Raw genomic sequence first — 15,030 nt, 5'->3', positions numbered from 1 at the left:
TAAATCACACCTTCTATTTTATTAATATTGCAAGACTTGATTTGTTTATGTTAGAGAAATTTAAAATTAAAATCTCGTATTAATCAAGTGTTGTCATGTCAATAAAATGAAGGGTGTATTTTGCACACTGACTTTCAAGCAAAAGAACTATTTTGCACTCAAGATTTGTAGATGTGTGCTTCAAAATAAATTCTTATATATTCTTTATTCTTAGTTTTCGATATAAGTGTAGTTGTGAAGGGGGGATCAGACTGTTTTATAAATTTGACTCAAATGATGAAATTCACCTATAATTGGGATGATTGGGCATGGAACATGTTGTCACACCTTTGAGACCCATCAATGATTCAATTTTCATTAATCAACAATTGTAGTTATAATTAATTAGCTAAAATATATATATATATATATTGATAGTCCTTGATCTATAGTTTTATTCATGAATAATTTTAAAAGGTCGGTCATAACTGATGAATCATCGATTGAATTGCACACTTGACTGAGGAGGCATGCATCAGTTGCATTATTGGTAGATGGAGTGACGTATTCCTTCCTATCTTCTAATTTATTCATTGATAGATTTGGAATCTTTTGAATTCTAAAAGTGAAAATCAAATATGTTGTACTTGTCGTAGTCATAGCATCATGTATGTCTCTTGTGCCTCTGTTGGAAATTTGGTATCAAAAAATGTTGTAATATTTTTTTTTTTTTTGGCATAATATCAAGTGCTTGTTACCTTGATGAGCACCCCAGAAGGCAAAGTGCATGAAAAAACAAACCACTTGTCACAAGGTAAACATCGTAGAAAGGCAAAATGCTTGCCCCCAAGCGAGCTTAGAGTGCTCGTGTCGCACCAAGCAGAGCACAGCTAAAAGACAGTGCTTGTAATTCATAATGGTGATCGTTTATCCATAAAAGCGTATTGTTTCGACTATTGCTTTTAAAAGTAGCACAAAAGGAAATGAATGTTGAAATCAGTGGCAGACACATTTGCATATTCGGCAAAGCCAGCATTTTTAATTATCCATGTCACAAGCCGCATGCCGCATGCCGCCTCTAGAGTAAGCAAAATGTACTCGAATTCCACAGTATCATGCTCCACTGTCTACAAACTTGTTTAGGTCATTTCCCCCCTCATTCTATGTATCATTGTAAAAAAAAAAAAACCAAACAAACAAACAAAGATGAACCAAAAATCTAAACTTCATTAGTAGAGAAAAATTAAGAAGACGTTAAAAGAGAAGAGATTGTTTACAATCAATTCGTTACGAAAGATGCGTTTTTCGTGTGAACCCTAAAGACAACATAGCAAATAGATTATCCCGCATTTATGACATGACATCCATGGAAAATAGGGTGGGACCTTGTGTTTAGCATGATTAGTGTGCGATTGAATGTCGAGATGATTTCAAATTAAATAAATTGATCTATAAATAATAATATTTTATGAATTTTATTGAGAGATAATTGAATGTAAATAGATTTAGATATGTGTTTAAATATATGAAATATATTGAGATGAATTTAATATTTTTTTAAAAAATTAAAAAAATAATAAATTCTGTTAATAATTAGTTTGAGATGAGTTAAAATGATTTTAACAGACAAACATAACCTAAACATAGATAAGGTGCTAATACAATGAATGTTAAGGTAGTAAATTTTTGCCGGACTCTTTGGTCAAAAGAATTTGTCAATATTCTTTGCCTAATTAGGTGGCACCTAATATTCTTTTCCTAATTAGGTGGGTTCCATTTAATAACACAGATACTGAGGGCCCAAACATAACAGAAGATTATATCGTCTTTCTTAGTTTTGGTTTCAGACCCCCTTTTCTTTTTTTTCAATTACCTTGCCAATTTAGCTTAACAAAATTGAGATTTTCTGTAATTTTTTTATACAAATATTTTTAAATTTAGAGAAAGATAGATACAATTTGTACATCTTACAATCCTTAGTCACTGTGAATCCTAACATTAATTGTAGTAGAAGACTGTCTAAAGAGATGGTTAAAGCCTCATCAAACAAAAAAAAAAAAAAAAAATACTGTTAAAGCAGGCATGATACACTTACTAATGTTAGATACAGTCCTAAGGTGGCCTTAGTGCGCTGCACTCTCTTTGAAAAAGCCAATGTGGTCCATTATTAAAAAAAAAAAAAAAATTCTTGTAGATTCTAGATTTACTTACTTTTTTAAAGAGAGTGAGAAACTTACACACCCAAAAACTATAAATATCATTTCTCATGGTACATTTTCATCCTCATACACAACCATTTTGTAAGAACTATATGTTGTAAAAAATGATGACAATAAAGCAAATACAAGCGAGAAATAATCAAGCAATCAATCACATAACACGAATTTATGTAGTTCCGCAACGTGCCTATGTTTACGGAGTTGCATAGGATTTTATTATATTGATGAATCACAAGGTACACTGTTTGGGCCAATTTTACTATGCAACATATATGGCCACAATGTTCAAAAAACATATTTATAGGGTTACACGACGGAAATCTTAATTTCTTGCGATATTCGTTTGAGTAGTGTGTCGAGCGCACATCGAGTGAACTCTTTGTCTGGCCTTTGCTTGAGCGCGCATCAAGTAAACTCTCTGTCTGGCCTTTGCTCGAGCCATCTGTCGAGCGACTAACGAGCGAACTCTCTGTCTGGTTTTCGCTCAAGTCATCTGTCAAGCAAGACTCGAGTGAACTGAGCCAGGCTCCACAAACCCAACATTATATTGTGTTGGTGCACAAATAAATCTTAGACAGTTAAATTATCTCTCACCTAAACTTTTCAACCGATAACAAGGGGATCATATCAGCCAACAATAATATTTTTGAAAATTAGGGGTAGGAATGGGTTAATTTAGGAGCTCAAAACTTAATTTTCTGACATTATGTGATTAATATACAAACCCCAAAATAAATATGATTACTATAAATCCTTAGCCAAATTGCAGGGTCTGAATGGCTCACACTTCACATACATGAAACTTTAATATAAATGTCTATCTAGATTTATGTGATGATTAGGAAGGCACAAACAATTGACACATGGTTTTAGTCTAAGGGTGTAACTTGGACTTGGAGTACCATGAACATGGTTAGCTGCAATGATATATGCAAACAATTATACCTGAAAATTCCCTTATTTAGAAGTCGATGTTATCTCTCTCTAGTGAATGAATATCACTTTCGGGAGAGTAAAGAGAGAAATATTATTTATTGTTTTAATTATCATTCCCTTGTAATCAAATATTTAAAAAAATTATTTATTAATTTTATTTATTTATCAATTAATGTCATATTAAAAGATGATGAATATCTTTTTTTTTAAATAATAATAATAATAATAATAATAAATTTTGTCTAACCAAGTTGAACAGAAAAGAATCCTATATATATATATATATATGCTTCACCCACTCATCAAGCTATACCTTTATATTCAGAGGCAAACACTTAAAAAAGGGTGCTGGTCAAAGATCAAGTTGCCAAAAAGATGTTGGCCGGCAGATAAAAATATGCAACATTATTTTTAATCTTCCTATGTTTTTTTTCCATGGTATTTGCACCTTTAAATCATTAAAAAGATTTAGGAGAGGTTTGTATTCGTAATTCATCTCAACTCATCTCACTACTATTCATTACTATTCATCAACTTTAACTCACAAATCTCACTATTATTTACAACTCATCTCAACTCATCTTCGAATCCAAACGACACTTTAGAATAGTTTCTGCATAATATTTGTTTTTTTTTTTTTTTTGGATATCAGCATACAGTTTGCCTTGTGTTTAAAGCTTAAAACTACCAAATCTAGACATTTTTTCTGCCTTTATCTTTGTTTTTAGGTGCCCTTTTTTATTCCAATTATAGGTAGCATTAGATGTTTCCAGCTACAGAAATGCAAAATCAATACTATGGAGTGTTTCGATGGAGGGATTGAGAGCATTCATGAGTAGTTTGGACCCTTTTCACATAAATGTAAAATTAATTCTATACACTATTCTACTATCTTATTTTCATTCTATTAAATATGAAATGATATATTTATTATTATTAAATAATTATTTATTACTTACTTTTTTATTATTTAATAGTAATGAATATATTACATACTATTTAATATGATTAAAACAAAATAAAAATATAGAATATAACATTACCCCATTTTGAAATCGCTTCGAAAACTTATGATTTTTAAAATCTGTAAACAAAGAAAAAAAAAATTGAAGGGAAGAAAAGAAAGAAAAGTAAGAGGAAAAGAAAATCTTTTCTCAAAAGAATAGAATGGAATAGGCTAACATTAATGGCCGTCAAATGGAAAAGTGTGGCAAGGGAGGAATATGTAACTTTTCCGGGTCCTAGTTGGAAAATCTCCCTCCCCATTATCATCTCCTATAAGTTTCAAGTACTGATTACTGAATTGTCTTTACCTTTTTCTCTAAGCTGTACAAGAAGCTCAGTTGACACCTCCTTCAAAGGCCGCTGGGAAGAGAAACATAGCTACAATTACGAAGAAAAACCATGTCTTCTCCAAGCAAACGCCGAGAGATGGATTTGATGAAACTGTTAATCCTCTAATCAATAATCTCTCTGTTTATCTAGAATCTTTTTTGGGTCCAAAAGTTTTTACAGTGAATTTTGACCCTTTTTTTCGTATTTCTATTTTTGATTTTTACTAGGATGATGAGTGACTACAAGGTAGAGATGATCAATGATGGCATGCAAGAGTTCTATGTTGATTTCCATGGACCCAGCGATAGTAAATCTTCAATACCGCTATTTGTGTGTTGTTTTCTTCATTTTATGGGTGCTTTTGCATGAATTTTTAAGCTTTACCGATGGTTGTTGTAATGGGTCTTTGTTATTTTTGTTCAATCTTTCTCATTTTAGCTACCTCGACCATATGGTGATGTTTGTAAGCTCTAGATTCATAGACAGGTGATGATAGAAAGATGCAAACATTATCAACTCTCTCAACTTATATTTCAGAATTGCTTTTTAGTTCTTTGATCCCACGACTTTGTGCAATTTTTGGGTTTTACGTACCAGTCTGCTTTTTCGGGTTTTAGTGAGTTGTATTTGATTTCTTTCTATATTGCATATACCGGGGCCTTATGGTTGAAATCTAGAACCATTTTACCCGGTAGAGATTAGCTAAGGACTTCTTTATAACATCAGTGGGTTTGTTGGTTGCTATTTCTCAATGGTCTCAGAAGTTGTTATACTAGATTGGGAATGGGGCTGTACAGTTTTGAGAACTGGTGTTTTTCCTCCATTCATATGATGGATTCTGGCAGGCCCTTATCATGGAAGTGTGTGGAGGATAAGAGTTGAGCTACCGGATGCTTATCCTTATAAATCTCCATCTATAGGCTTTATTAATAAGATCTACCATCCAAATGTTGATGAAATGTGAGTATACACGTTAAGGACCTGTATGTTTTGTATTCATTAGTTGACCAAATTCGTTAATTTTAATAGGAATTGTGTGCATGCGTGATCATATTATCTGATTTTATTTTCAGGTCAGGTTCAGTTTGTTTAGATGTTATTAATCAGACTTGGAGCCCCATGTTTGGTAATTAAACTAATTGAGCCTTTCATTGAAATCACAGTACTTTTTCCCTTACAGTTTAGGTGGTTGGAGCTGCTGGTCTCATATGTTGACATCCGTGTTTTGCAGATCTTGTAAATGTGTTTGAAGTATTCCTACCACAGCTTCTCCTGTACCCCAACCCATCAGACCCTTTGAACGGAGAGGCTGCAGCTTTGATGATGCGTGACCGAGCTGCTTATGAACAAAGAGTTAAAGGTAGTGATCCTTTTTAAAGTTTTTGTTACCTGGTTATGCCTTATATTGTTAATATACTGGGATGAAAATTTGCAAACTTGCTTCATGTTTCTACAATATTTACCCCTGGTTTTCAAATTCTTCTACAGAGTACTTTTCATTTCTTTTGAGGTATTTAACTTATGACATTCATAGTTTAGAGCTAGAGCTGCAGTACTTGAGGGATGGCTTTTTTCAATCATTATGTTTTTCAAGAGCATAGTACATAACTACATATGTTTCTTGTGGATTACAAGTGGGTCGCGGAGTAAAAAGTCCTTGCTGTACTCCTTGAATGACTACTTCAGTATTTCGGGAACTTCACACTGTATAATTGTTGAGAATTCAGTTTACATTCTTCAACATTAATAATCTTATTAACATGCATACAAATATGTGCACACATGTCATTGTTATCTCTGAGATGTAAGATGTGAGCTTATACCAATAAACCTAAATTATCTTGCAAGTGCTAGTTGCGACCATGCTTTTTTGCGAACAATCAACGCAGCTAAGGGTTGGACAGTGATAAGGAACCTTCAAATCAAATGGCTGAGGTTGAATTATCTGTATTTGGGTATCAAAATAGTTTCTCCCAATGCTATGGAGTTCTGACCGGTATACAAGTAAAATGGCAAAGTCTTGTTTTGTTTGTGTTATTGTAAATGGTAAACCTATCTTTTTTTCTACATTATTTATAAGAAAACTCTTCTAAGTTCTAAGCAAAGAATACATATAGGCAAGATTTCAAGGTATTTTTTTGGCCTGTTCAACCTTAAAATTGGTGTTTTGACACTTGAAAACTTGACATCTGAAAGAATTTACCTTCATGTACCTTACAATTGTGCATTGTGTTGGTAAATACTTCTTTTATCATTATCATTATTGTTCTTGTTAGTTTTCATTTCTAATGACTCTTCATCATGCAAACCAACACTTGGACATATTACGTACACCTAGTATTATAAATTGTTATCAATACTTTACTAATAAAAGTTAACAATAAATTTAAATAAAAATAAAGATGTACATATTTACACGACATCATGTCTAGAGTTTTGAAGCTTCCTGGCATGGCACCCCACATTGAATTCTTCATTCATGGCGGCAAGTCATAGCTCTTTTTTTTTTTTTTTTTTTTTTTTAAGTCATAGCGTCATTTGAATGGCATGTGAGGACTTTTATTACTCTGAAAACCGAAAAAGGAGCAGAAAAGATATAGATAAACATTGTTAACTGAACTCTTGTTGTTCTGGTAGTAGAACCATCACCTACATTGGCACTGCTATATACACCAACACCATTACTGCTTTGGTGCTTCCTATTATGCTATTGTTAACAAAATTGCCAACCTGCATGCCCCATTTCGCTAGTCTTCATTTACAACCATGTTGAGACCACCCTTTCCTGACCCTTTTTATTGCCATTCCTACTCTGCTTCCATAGGCTCTGCTACCACTACCATCAATGCAAACCCCCACCAATATCACTGAACTATCCTTGCCTTTTTTCCACATGGTAAAATTATTGTTTCCGTGTAAATATTAAGTAATGGAAAATGATCTCCACACAACATTTTGTACAATATATTGTACAACAATGTGTTAAATGAGGGGTATTTTTGTAAAACATCTTATAAAAGTAACATAATTTTACAAAAATACCCCCCTTTTATAACATTGTTGTACAATGTGTTGTATAATTTGTTGTGTGTATATCAATACCCTTAAGTAATTCATATATAAAAATATTATTTTCCTGTTTAGCGCAAAATGGAGCCCAAAGGCGCTCTATGTGAAATCTTGTGCTTGTGTCTTTGACTCCTAAGGGCTATAGACCTATCTGGTGACAGATAGTAAAGTAGTGTCATTAGGGAAGGTTGAAAAGATTCTAACAGAAAAATAAAAGTCCTGTTTTGTAAATTACCATGCGCATACCCACTGAAAACTGAAGGCATAAATGAAATGTGACATTGATCTGGTGGAAAAGATCGTGTCGATGGTTGAAGGCAGCTGCTTTTTGTGTTGATGATGGTGGAGGCAGTGATGTAAAAGTGGCTGTTGATATGTGGATTTGATGATGTCATTGGCAATATATGAATGATGTGATAGTAATGGTATGTTAGAAGAACAGAATATTCTCTGAAAGAAGCATAGGCTGTAAGAATTTTATTCTTGCAATTCAAAATGCAGTTTTAAATGTTAACAAGTACCTTGATATATAGATAGTGCGTGGCTAAACATGTCTTTATTGCCTTTTTTTTTTTAATCTTTTTTATATTGCTTTCTGAAGCAAGAACAGTATTTTCAAGGTTTAATCCATGAAAATGCATCAGTGGTAGTGTTGTAGATCAGTGACCCTGCTTGGAAGATCTTTTCAAGTAGGATGCATTGCAAATAAATAGTACCAAGTCAGCCAACTCAAACCCCGCTCTAAGCGAGTTGGATTTGGGTTTGCTCTGTAATGCCCAAATTTAGGTCATGCTTTTAAAACTATATTGATGAATGACGTGTATTCGGCCATATTGGATTGGTGAAGGAACATTCCTAAGGTAGTAGCAACTTAATGCTAGCAGGTTGTCCTAGCCCACCCTTAAAAAGGAAGTGAAGCGATATTACTGCAATCTAGATGTTGTGCTCTTTACTGAGCAAAGCTCAATTTGAGAGCTCTTTGGCTGTTGTTACTGTTTAGTCACTTTTCTTCTATGGTGGACTCATTTTCCCTGACATGTAGGAGGCATTCGGTCAAAATAGGTCACTGGCCTAATGGAAATCACTACCCTCCCATAGGGATCGGGGCATGTTGCTCATCTCGTTAGTGTAGACAAACAACCAGAAGACAAAAGTTATTTCAATGAAATTGCTCTCCATTTGTTATTTTACTTGTAAAAAGAATTGCCCTCTATTTGTTGTCGATTTTGGCAGACTCCATTGTACATGGCATGACTTGTAACTTTTTGGACCTAAACATTCTCTAGATCATGACGAGCTGTGTAGCTTTTGCTTTGCATTTCCCATAACTTTAGGGGTACATAGCTTCATGTTGCTTGTATTCTCTCTCGATTCAGAATATTGTGAGAAGTATGCCAAGCCAGAAGACATTGGAGCTGTCCCAGAAGAAAAATCTAGTGATGAGGAACTGAGTGACAATGAATCTGATTCCAGTGATGAGCAAGTAGCAGGCAAAGCAGATCCATAGGTGTTCAGGGGATGTCCTTTAAACTTAATCTCTAGTTGTAAATGGTGTTTTAGCTTTTTGTTAATTCATAAACCTAGCTCCAATGAATATAGAATTGTTCATGTTCTATACATGCAGTCGTAAGATGCGCAAGCGTTATGCAGTCACTTTAAAAAAGAGTGGAATCTATTATTAAAAAATCATTATTTTTTTATGTGGATCTCGTGTTATTCACTTTTTTCAAAGTGATTGCATGGCGCATGCATATTGCAACTATCATTTCTCATTGTTCATAGGTGTGGAGTTTACAGCCTCTATTAGTTTTCTGTCATTGTAAATAATTGAACTTTCCATTAATGTTGTAATTTTCCATTTGCTTTGTTGTTGTCGTGGTTTCCATAAGGGCATGGTACAGTGCAATCTCATTGGGTAATTGAAAGAAGATATCCCTCAAGTTTTACGAGAACTGGTCTTGCACTTGAACCATTGATGCAAGAATCGATGGTGTTAGATGTAAAACTCAGCCATTTGATGAGAAACCTAGAACACAACGAATTTAAGTAATGAAAGAGCATTTCAATGTTCATAGTATCAATTTTTCTTCCCCCTCTGGACAAGATTATAAACGTCTATTGAGCAAGAAAGCACTCCAAAGTCCAAAGCAACAAATGAGGGGCAGGAAAGTATTTATTTGCAAGACAGAAATTGATACACAAAATACATCGCACTACTTAATAAGCAACATAGCAGAAATAAACAATTCTAAGAGGCTTTTCAATTAATGGGCTGTTGAGCGAGATGATGAAGGGGTAACTCTACAGATCAGTTCTACTCAAAGCTTGATTCCAGCTCTTTTTTCTTTTTCTTTTTCTTTTTCTTTTTTTCATTTTCTTCGAGAACTAAATTAATATAAATAATATCACTTAATTCCAATCTTTTTCTTGTCCAAGGTCTATGTACTCGTCAAATTAGTCGGGACTTCGTTTCTAGGCACATATTGCCAATAAAAAAAAAAGAAAAGAGATTGCATAACTGTGCTCCTGCTATTATATAAATATGAATAAATATTCTCATCACTGTGCCAAATTCCACACCCCACAGTACTCTATGTGTGAACCGGTTTTGCATTTTTTCCCTCCCTTGAGGAGAGAGAGAGCTTGATGAGAGAGAGAGATCAGGACGAAGAGAGAGAGAGGTCTGTGTGGGTCTGACATTAAAAAATAAAAACACTACATCAAGTGTGGGGTGTGAGATGAATAATAACTGATATATAACATATCTCTATAAATATATGCAGTCTATTTCTAGAAGAGCCACTCTACGTGAGATGATCAAACATTACAAACAAGCAGCGCTAGCCATTGACCTTCAGAGACAATATAACCAAACTAAGTGCTAAAATCAAAGGTAATATTAAATTCATACCAAACCATAAAACCCGTATGAATCAAATTCATCTTAATCACACTAGTGCTTATTGATCGCAGCTCATTTTAAGTGGTTTTTATATATTAACCATTTCTAAAACATCAAACTTAAAATGTGCAATTGATCAGAATAACAAAATCTAAGATTAAAAAAAAAAAAAAAAAGGTAATACTTTAATAAATAAATAATAAGACTTGGTAGAAAAATCACTTTTCCAATCTTAAGAGAGCTGAAGGGAATGAACTGCAATTCCATTTTGAGCCGACTGGATACGTCCCCACCTTCCCAAACGAGGCTCCTGCCCAACTCCAGCAACTAGGAACTTTCCAGATCTAGCAAAGGCCAAAGAATTCACAAACCCAACCAACGGAAGGTCAAACAATGGCCGAATGCCTCTGGTCTCACTTTCAATAGCCCATAATCGAACAGAACCATTCCCAGCTCCCGATGCAGCAAGGTCGCTGCTTCTACACACAGCTAAGGAATTGACCAAGGAATTTGCCAATTGAAAATTACAACTGGAGATGATCCTTTCATTATCCTTTTGTTCAAGATTCTTGTAATCTGCAGTCCAGGAAGTATGAGCATTCTTATAAATGTAAATGGGCTTCTTTTGCAATATGCTCCGGCGCTAGATACTTCCATCATCAGAGCCAGACAAGTACTCATCGTCACTAATGAAACAACAACATTCCAGATAAGATTTTGAGGGGCCTTTGAATTCTGAGTACTCTCTATTCTCATCAACCTTAAACAACAGCATTTTTCGATCTCGTCCAACAGTCAATACCCGTTCTTTCCTGCAATGGCAATCCATATATATTATTTCCCCTTTCTGCCCACATAAATCGGGTTCTATTTTCTCTCTCATTTCAACATCCCATTTCATGACTTCAAGATCGAATGAACCAGAGAAAAGTTCTGAAGTTCCTTGCCTAAAAGATAAACACGATACAGGTCCTTCGTGTGCTGAAAAAGCCTGAATATGCGCTCGTGTACGGGTATCCCACAAATGAATATGGCGATCTAAGCCTCCACTCGCCAAATATCGACCGTCGGAGCTAACATCCAGTGCTAAAACATGTCTACTGTGCCTTGTAGCTGGACCACTTGGCTCTTTGGCCCCGTGTGCCCTCAATGTCTCGTGCGTAGGCCACTGGTATTTTTCCCGTTTCCCACTGTCCAAGTCCCAATGCAAAATGGTGCCATCCTTGGAAGCTGAAAAACCCTTGGAGTCATCCTCACATAGAGATACGGCAGTGACGGATTGCCGGTGTTTCACCAGGACTCGGAATTCATCACCAGTAGCATCAAGCTTTTGAACCCTAGACGCAAGGGCTCGGCGAAAACGGCCGGTCAGCTCGAGCTGCTCCTGCTGCAAAATCCTCGACACGCGGGAGTCCCAGTACTCGCCCTCCTTCTGATCACCTTCCCTACCGCTCCCTTCCTCGTCATCGTCCTCCTCCTCTTCTTTTGCTGCAATTCCCCGAACCTTGTCCAAGTGCGCCATAGCCAAGCGCTTCCTCTTCTCGCCCACGCTTTCCTCCTTATCCCCATGATCTTCCCCTTTGGAACTTAGAAACCGATAGTCCTCGTCCGAGAAGTCGCTCTCTATCACGTCACTCTCCTTGTTAATCTTCCGCCGTTTCTTCGACGACTCAGTGATGAAAAAGGGGTCCCGAGAAAATCTCTTGCCCATTCTTGCTCCTCCTCTTGAAGCCGCTGACACTCTCTTCTTCTTAATCATCTTCTCAAACTCTGGCTGGCTCGGAAGGTCGTCGGGACTTGGGGAGGCGTAGGGGCTTAGATCCGAGGTCTTTATACATATATATTGCTTGAAGGTGACACCAACGTGTGTTTCACAAAGAAACTAGCTAGGGTTTGCTCTTACGTACGTGGCTTTCGGTTCATGCAATTTTTTTATTTTTTTTTTATTTCTCTTCCTCTACCTTGATTCAAAAACTCTGTCAGAAGCTTCTCAAACATGTAATCTAGTTCTTTGTGGCCTTTCTCAAACTTAAGGTTTCTGAGAAAACGTTTCGTCTCATTTTATTTTATTATTATAATTTTTTTAATTTTTAATATAAAATAAAATAAATAATTTAATTTTTTTAAATCTAAAAACAAAAATAATATTAAAAAATATATTCTGACAATATTTTATTCAACTTTTTAATTTTAATCTTAACTCATATCAACTCATCTGTAAAAACAAACCAGCCTAAATCTCATCAAGGTTAATTTTTAGTGAAAAATTTACTATATAGATGATCTATGTGGCTACCCGAGTTGCTATATATAATTTTAAAGTATTTAATTTCCACGTACTAAATTTAAAAAAAAAAAATGAAGACTATTATTAAAAAGATAAATTTTTTTCAAATTTATCAATTTTTTTTCAAATGAAATACGAAGGAACTGCATATGGGCCAGGACGGTAAACATCATTTCTCCGTTACTCCTGAGGCATACGTGGGTGGCCGGGCCACCAAAAAGGGTGGACAACACTGGCAGCACATCGAGTGGCCCAGATTAGACCATCCAAACGAGAGCTGGCGAGGCCATAGCGCCGATTATTTTACAAGTTTATTACATTATTTTGTTTTTAAAACTTTTTTCTATTTCTCTGATTTTTTTATAATCTTTTATTTTTTTTACTGTTTATGTGTCATGTAATTGTGCATTTTTAGAAATTTTTAAATAACTATACATAATATGCCACGTGGCATCTTCTTATTAATCAAGACATGACGGTCGACTGACACTTCAAATTTTTCACCAAGAGACAAATGGAGGGACCAATTTGAAACTTGACCATATTAACATAGGCTTATTCCAAACTTTTTAAACCATAGGTACCAATTTTGAAAAAGTGAAAACCGCATGGACCAAAAAACTAATTTTCCCTTCTTTAATTCAACCTTAGGGCTTGTTTGTAAAGTGAGATATTGAACCTATCCTATCTTAAAATTTTTCATAATTTCTTTTTTCAAACATCGCGCAAACACATACACTTAATTTTTAAAATTTTTATCTAATCATTACAACTTTCTCAAACTTTCAAACAAAACACAAAGAGTAATGATAGGCATACAACTTATTCACAATTTATAGACAACTTTAATTATAATAATATTTTTTATTAAATTTAAACCCATCAAATAAAAAATAAAAGTCAAAATAAAATTTAAATAATATTATTTTATTACATAATTGTAAACAAGTTGTTATATAGTAGTAAGTCTATCATTTTTCAAATAGAAAACTTTACAACTTTTTCAAATTTCAAAAAATAATAATATTAAAAAATGATATTCTAATAATGTTTTAACTTTATAATATTTTTATTCAACTTTTTTTTCTGTCCATTCCCAAAACCCAATAGGCTCAGATCATCTGTGAATAGTTGTGAATAATTTGTGAATAGTAGTAAAATAGTCTAAGAATAATTATGTTCCAAAACAGACCCTAAAATATTTTAACTTAAACTATTTCACTACTATTTACAAACCGTTTCATTATTATTTACAAAATTTTCGTCTCATCTTATTACCCAAACATCCCCTAGTCTTGATTGTAAGAAAGATCAAATTGGTCATGTTTCCTCATTTGACAAGCGACATATATAAAAATAAATAAAACTTAAAATATCATAGAAAACCAAAGAAATATCTTTAAGAGTAAAAAATTAAAAGGCCGAGATTTTAGAAAATTTAAAACACAAAAGATAAAGATAAAGAATAAGATACATATAAAAATAAATAAGACATAAATAAATTAAGCTCATAAAAAAACTTCAAAAGAAAAAATATGAAATCCTTAGAATCTAAAAATAATAAACATAAAAAGCTATTTTCTTTTTAGAAGTCTCTTATTTCTTATTTTTTTATTCTTCTCCTTTTAATTTGTCATTACCTATTAAATAGCATGTGACGTCGTAATTGCATAATTTGCATTAGTACCAATATGGCAAGACCAATTGAATTCTGACTTAGGGACCAATTGGAGAAAAATATTCAATTAACAACACACCGCATGAACCAATATTTTTTTTTTTTTTTTGTATTTAACTCTAATTAGTCACTCTCCATATGCATTATACCTCGTTTATTTTTGTAGATGAGATGAGATGAATTAAAAGTTAAAAATTAAATAAAATATTGTTACAATATATTTTTTTAATATTATTTTTATTTTAAAATTTGAAAAAATTGAATTGCTTATTTTACTTTTGTGTAAAAATTTAATAAAATTGTAATGATTAGATTAAATGAGATGGGATGAGATGAAAATAATTGTGAAAACAAATGAGACCAAATAGATTCTTATAAAATTTGTATGGCCTATACTCTAATCTTGTCTTTTAAAAGTGCAATATCGTTTTTTCATCCTGGATTCGTGGAGCATTATAAGTCATACTAACTTATGTCAAGTATTTCAAATGGCTTCATATAGTCAATCACTTGAATAAAAAAAAATACTTAAATGTTTTAACCACGAAAAAATTCCACAAGAGTAAATTTGCAAATTGACATTGCTTGATGAGATATATCATATTATAAAATTATTTTTATTAAA

The 15,030-nt window shown here is 33.6% G+C and overlaps 1 protein-coding gene and 1 pseudogene across 1 annotated transcript; one reads left to right on the top strand and one right to left on the bottom strand.

The window, feature by feature from the left end:
- Nucleotides 1-4,330: 4,330 nt before the first annotated feature.
- LOC121246178 (ubiquitin-conjugating enzyme E2-23 kDa-like) lies at nucleotides 4,331-9,379 on the top strand. Its single transcript, XM_041144224.1, has 6 exons — nucleotides 4,331-4,582; nucleotides 4,697-4,776; nucleotides 5,315-5,429; nucleotides 5,543-5,595; nucleotides 5,701-5,829; nucleotides 8,915-9,379. Exons 1-6 carry the CDS (start codon nucleotides 4,539-4,541, stop codon nucleotides 9,043-9,045), a joined length of 552 nt encoding a protein of 183 aa, XP_041000158.1. The 5' UTR covers nucleotides 4,331-4,538; the 3' UTR covers nucleotides 9,046-9,379.
- A 1,293-nt stretch (nucleotides 9,380-10,672) lies between these two features.
- On the bottom strand, nucleotides 10,673-12,199 carry LOC121246177 (annotated as a pseudogene).
- Between the last annotated feature and the right edge of the window lie 2,831 nt (nucleotides 12,200-15,030).

Source organism: Juglans microcarpa x Juglans regia, chromosome 1S (genome assembly GCF_004785595.1).
Source record: "Juglans microcarpa x Juglans regia isolate MS1-56 chromosome 1S, Jm3101_v1.0, whole genome shotgun sequence".
In the NCBI taxonomy this organism is placed as follows: Eukaryota; Viridiplantae; Streptophyta; class Magnoliopsida; order Fagales; family Juglandaceae; genus Juglans; species Juglans microcarpa x Juglans regia.
This window is presented reverse-complemented; position numbering and strand designations above follow the sequence as displayed.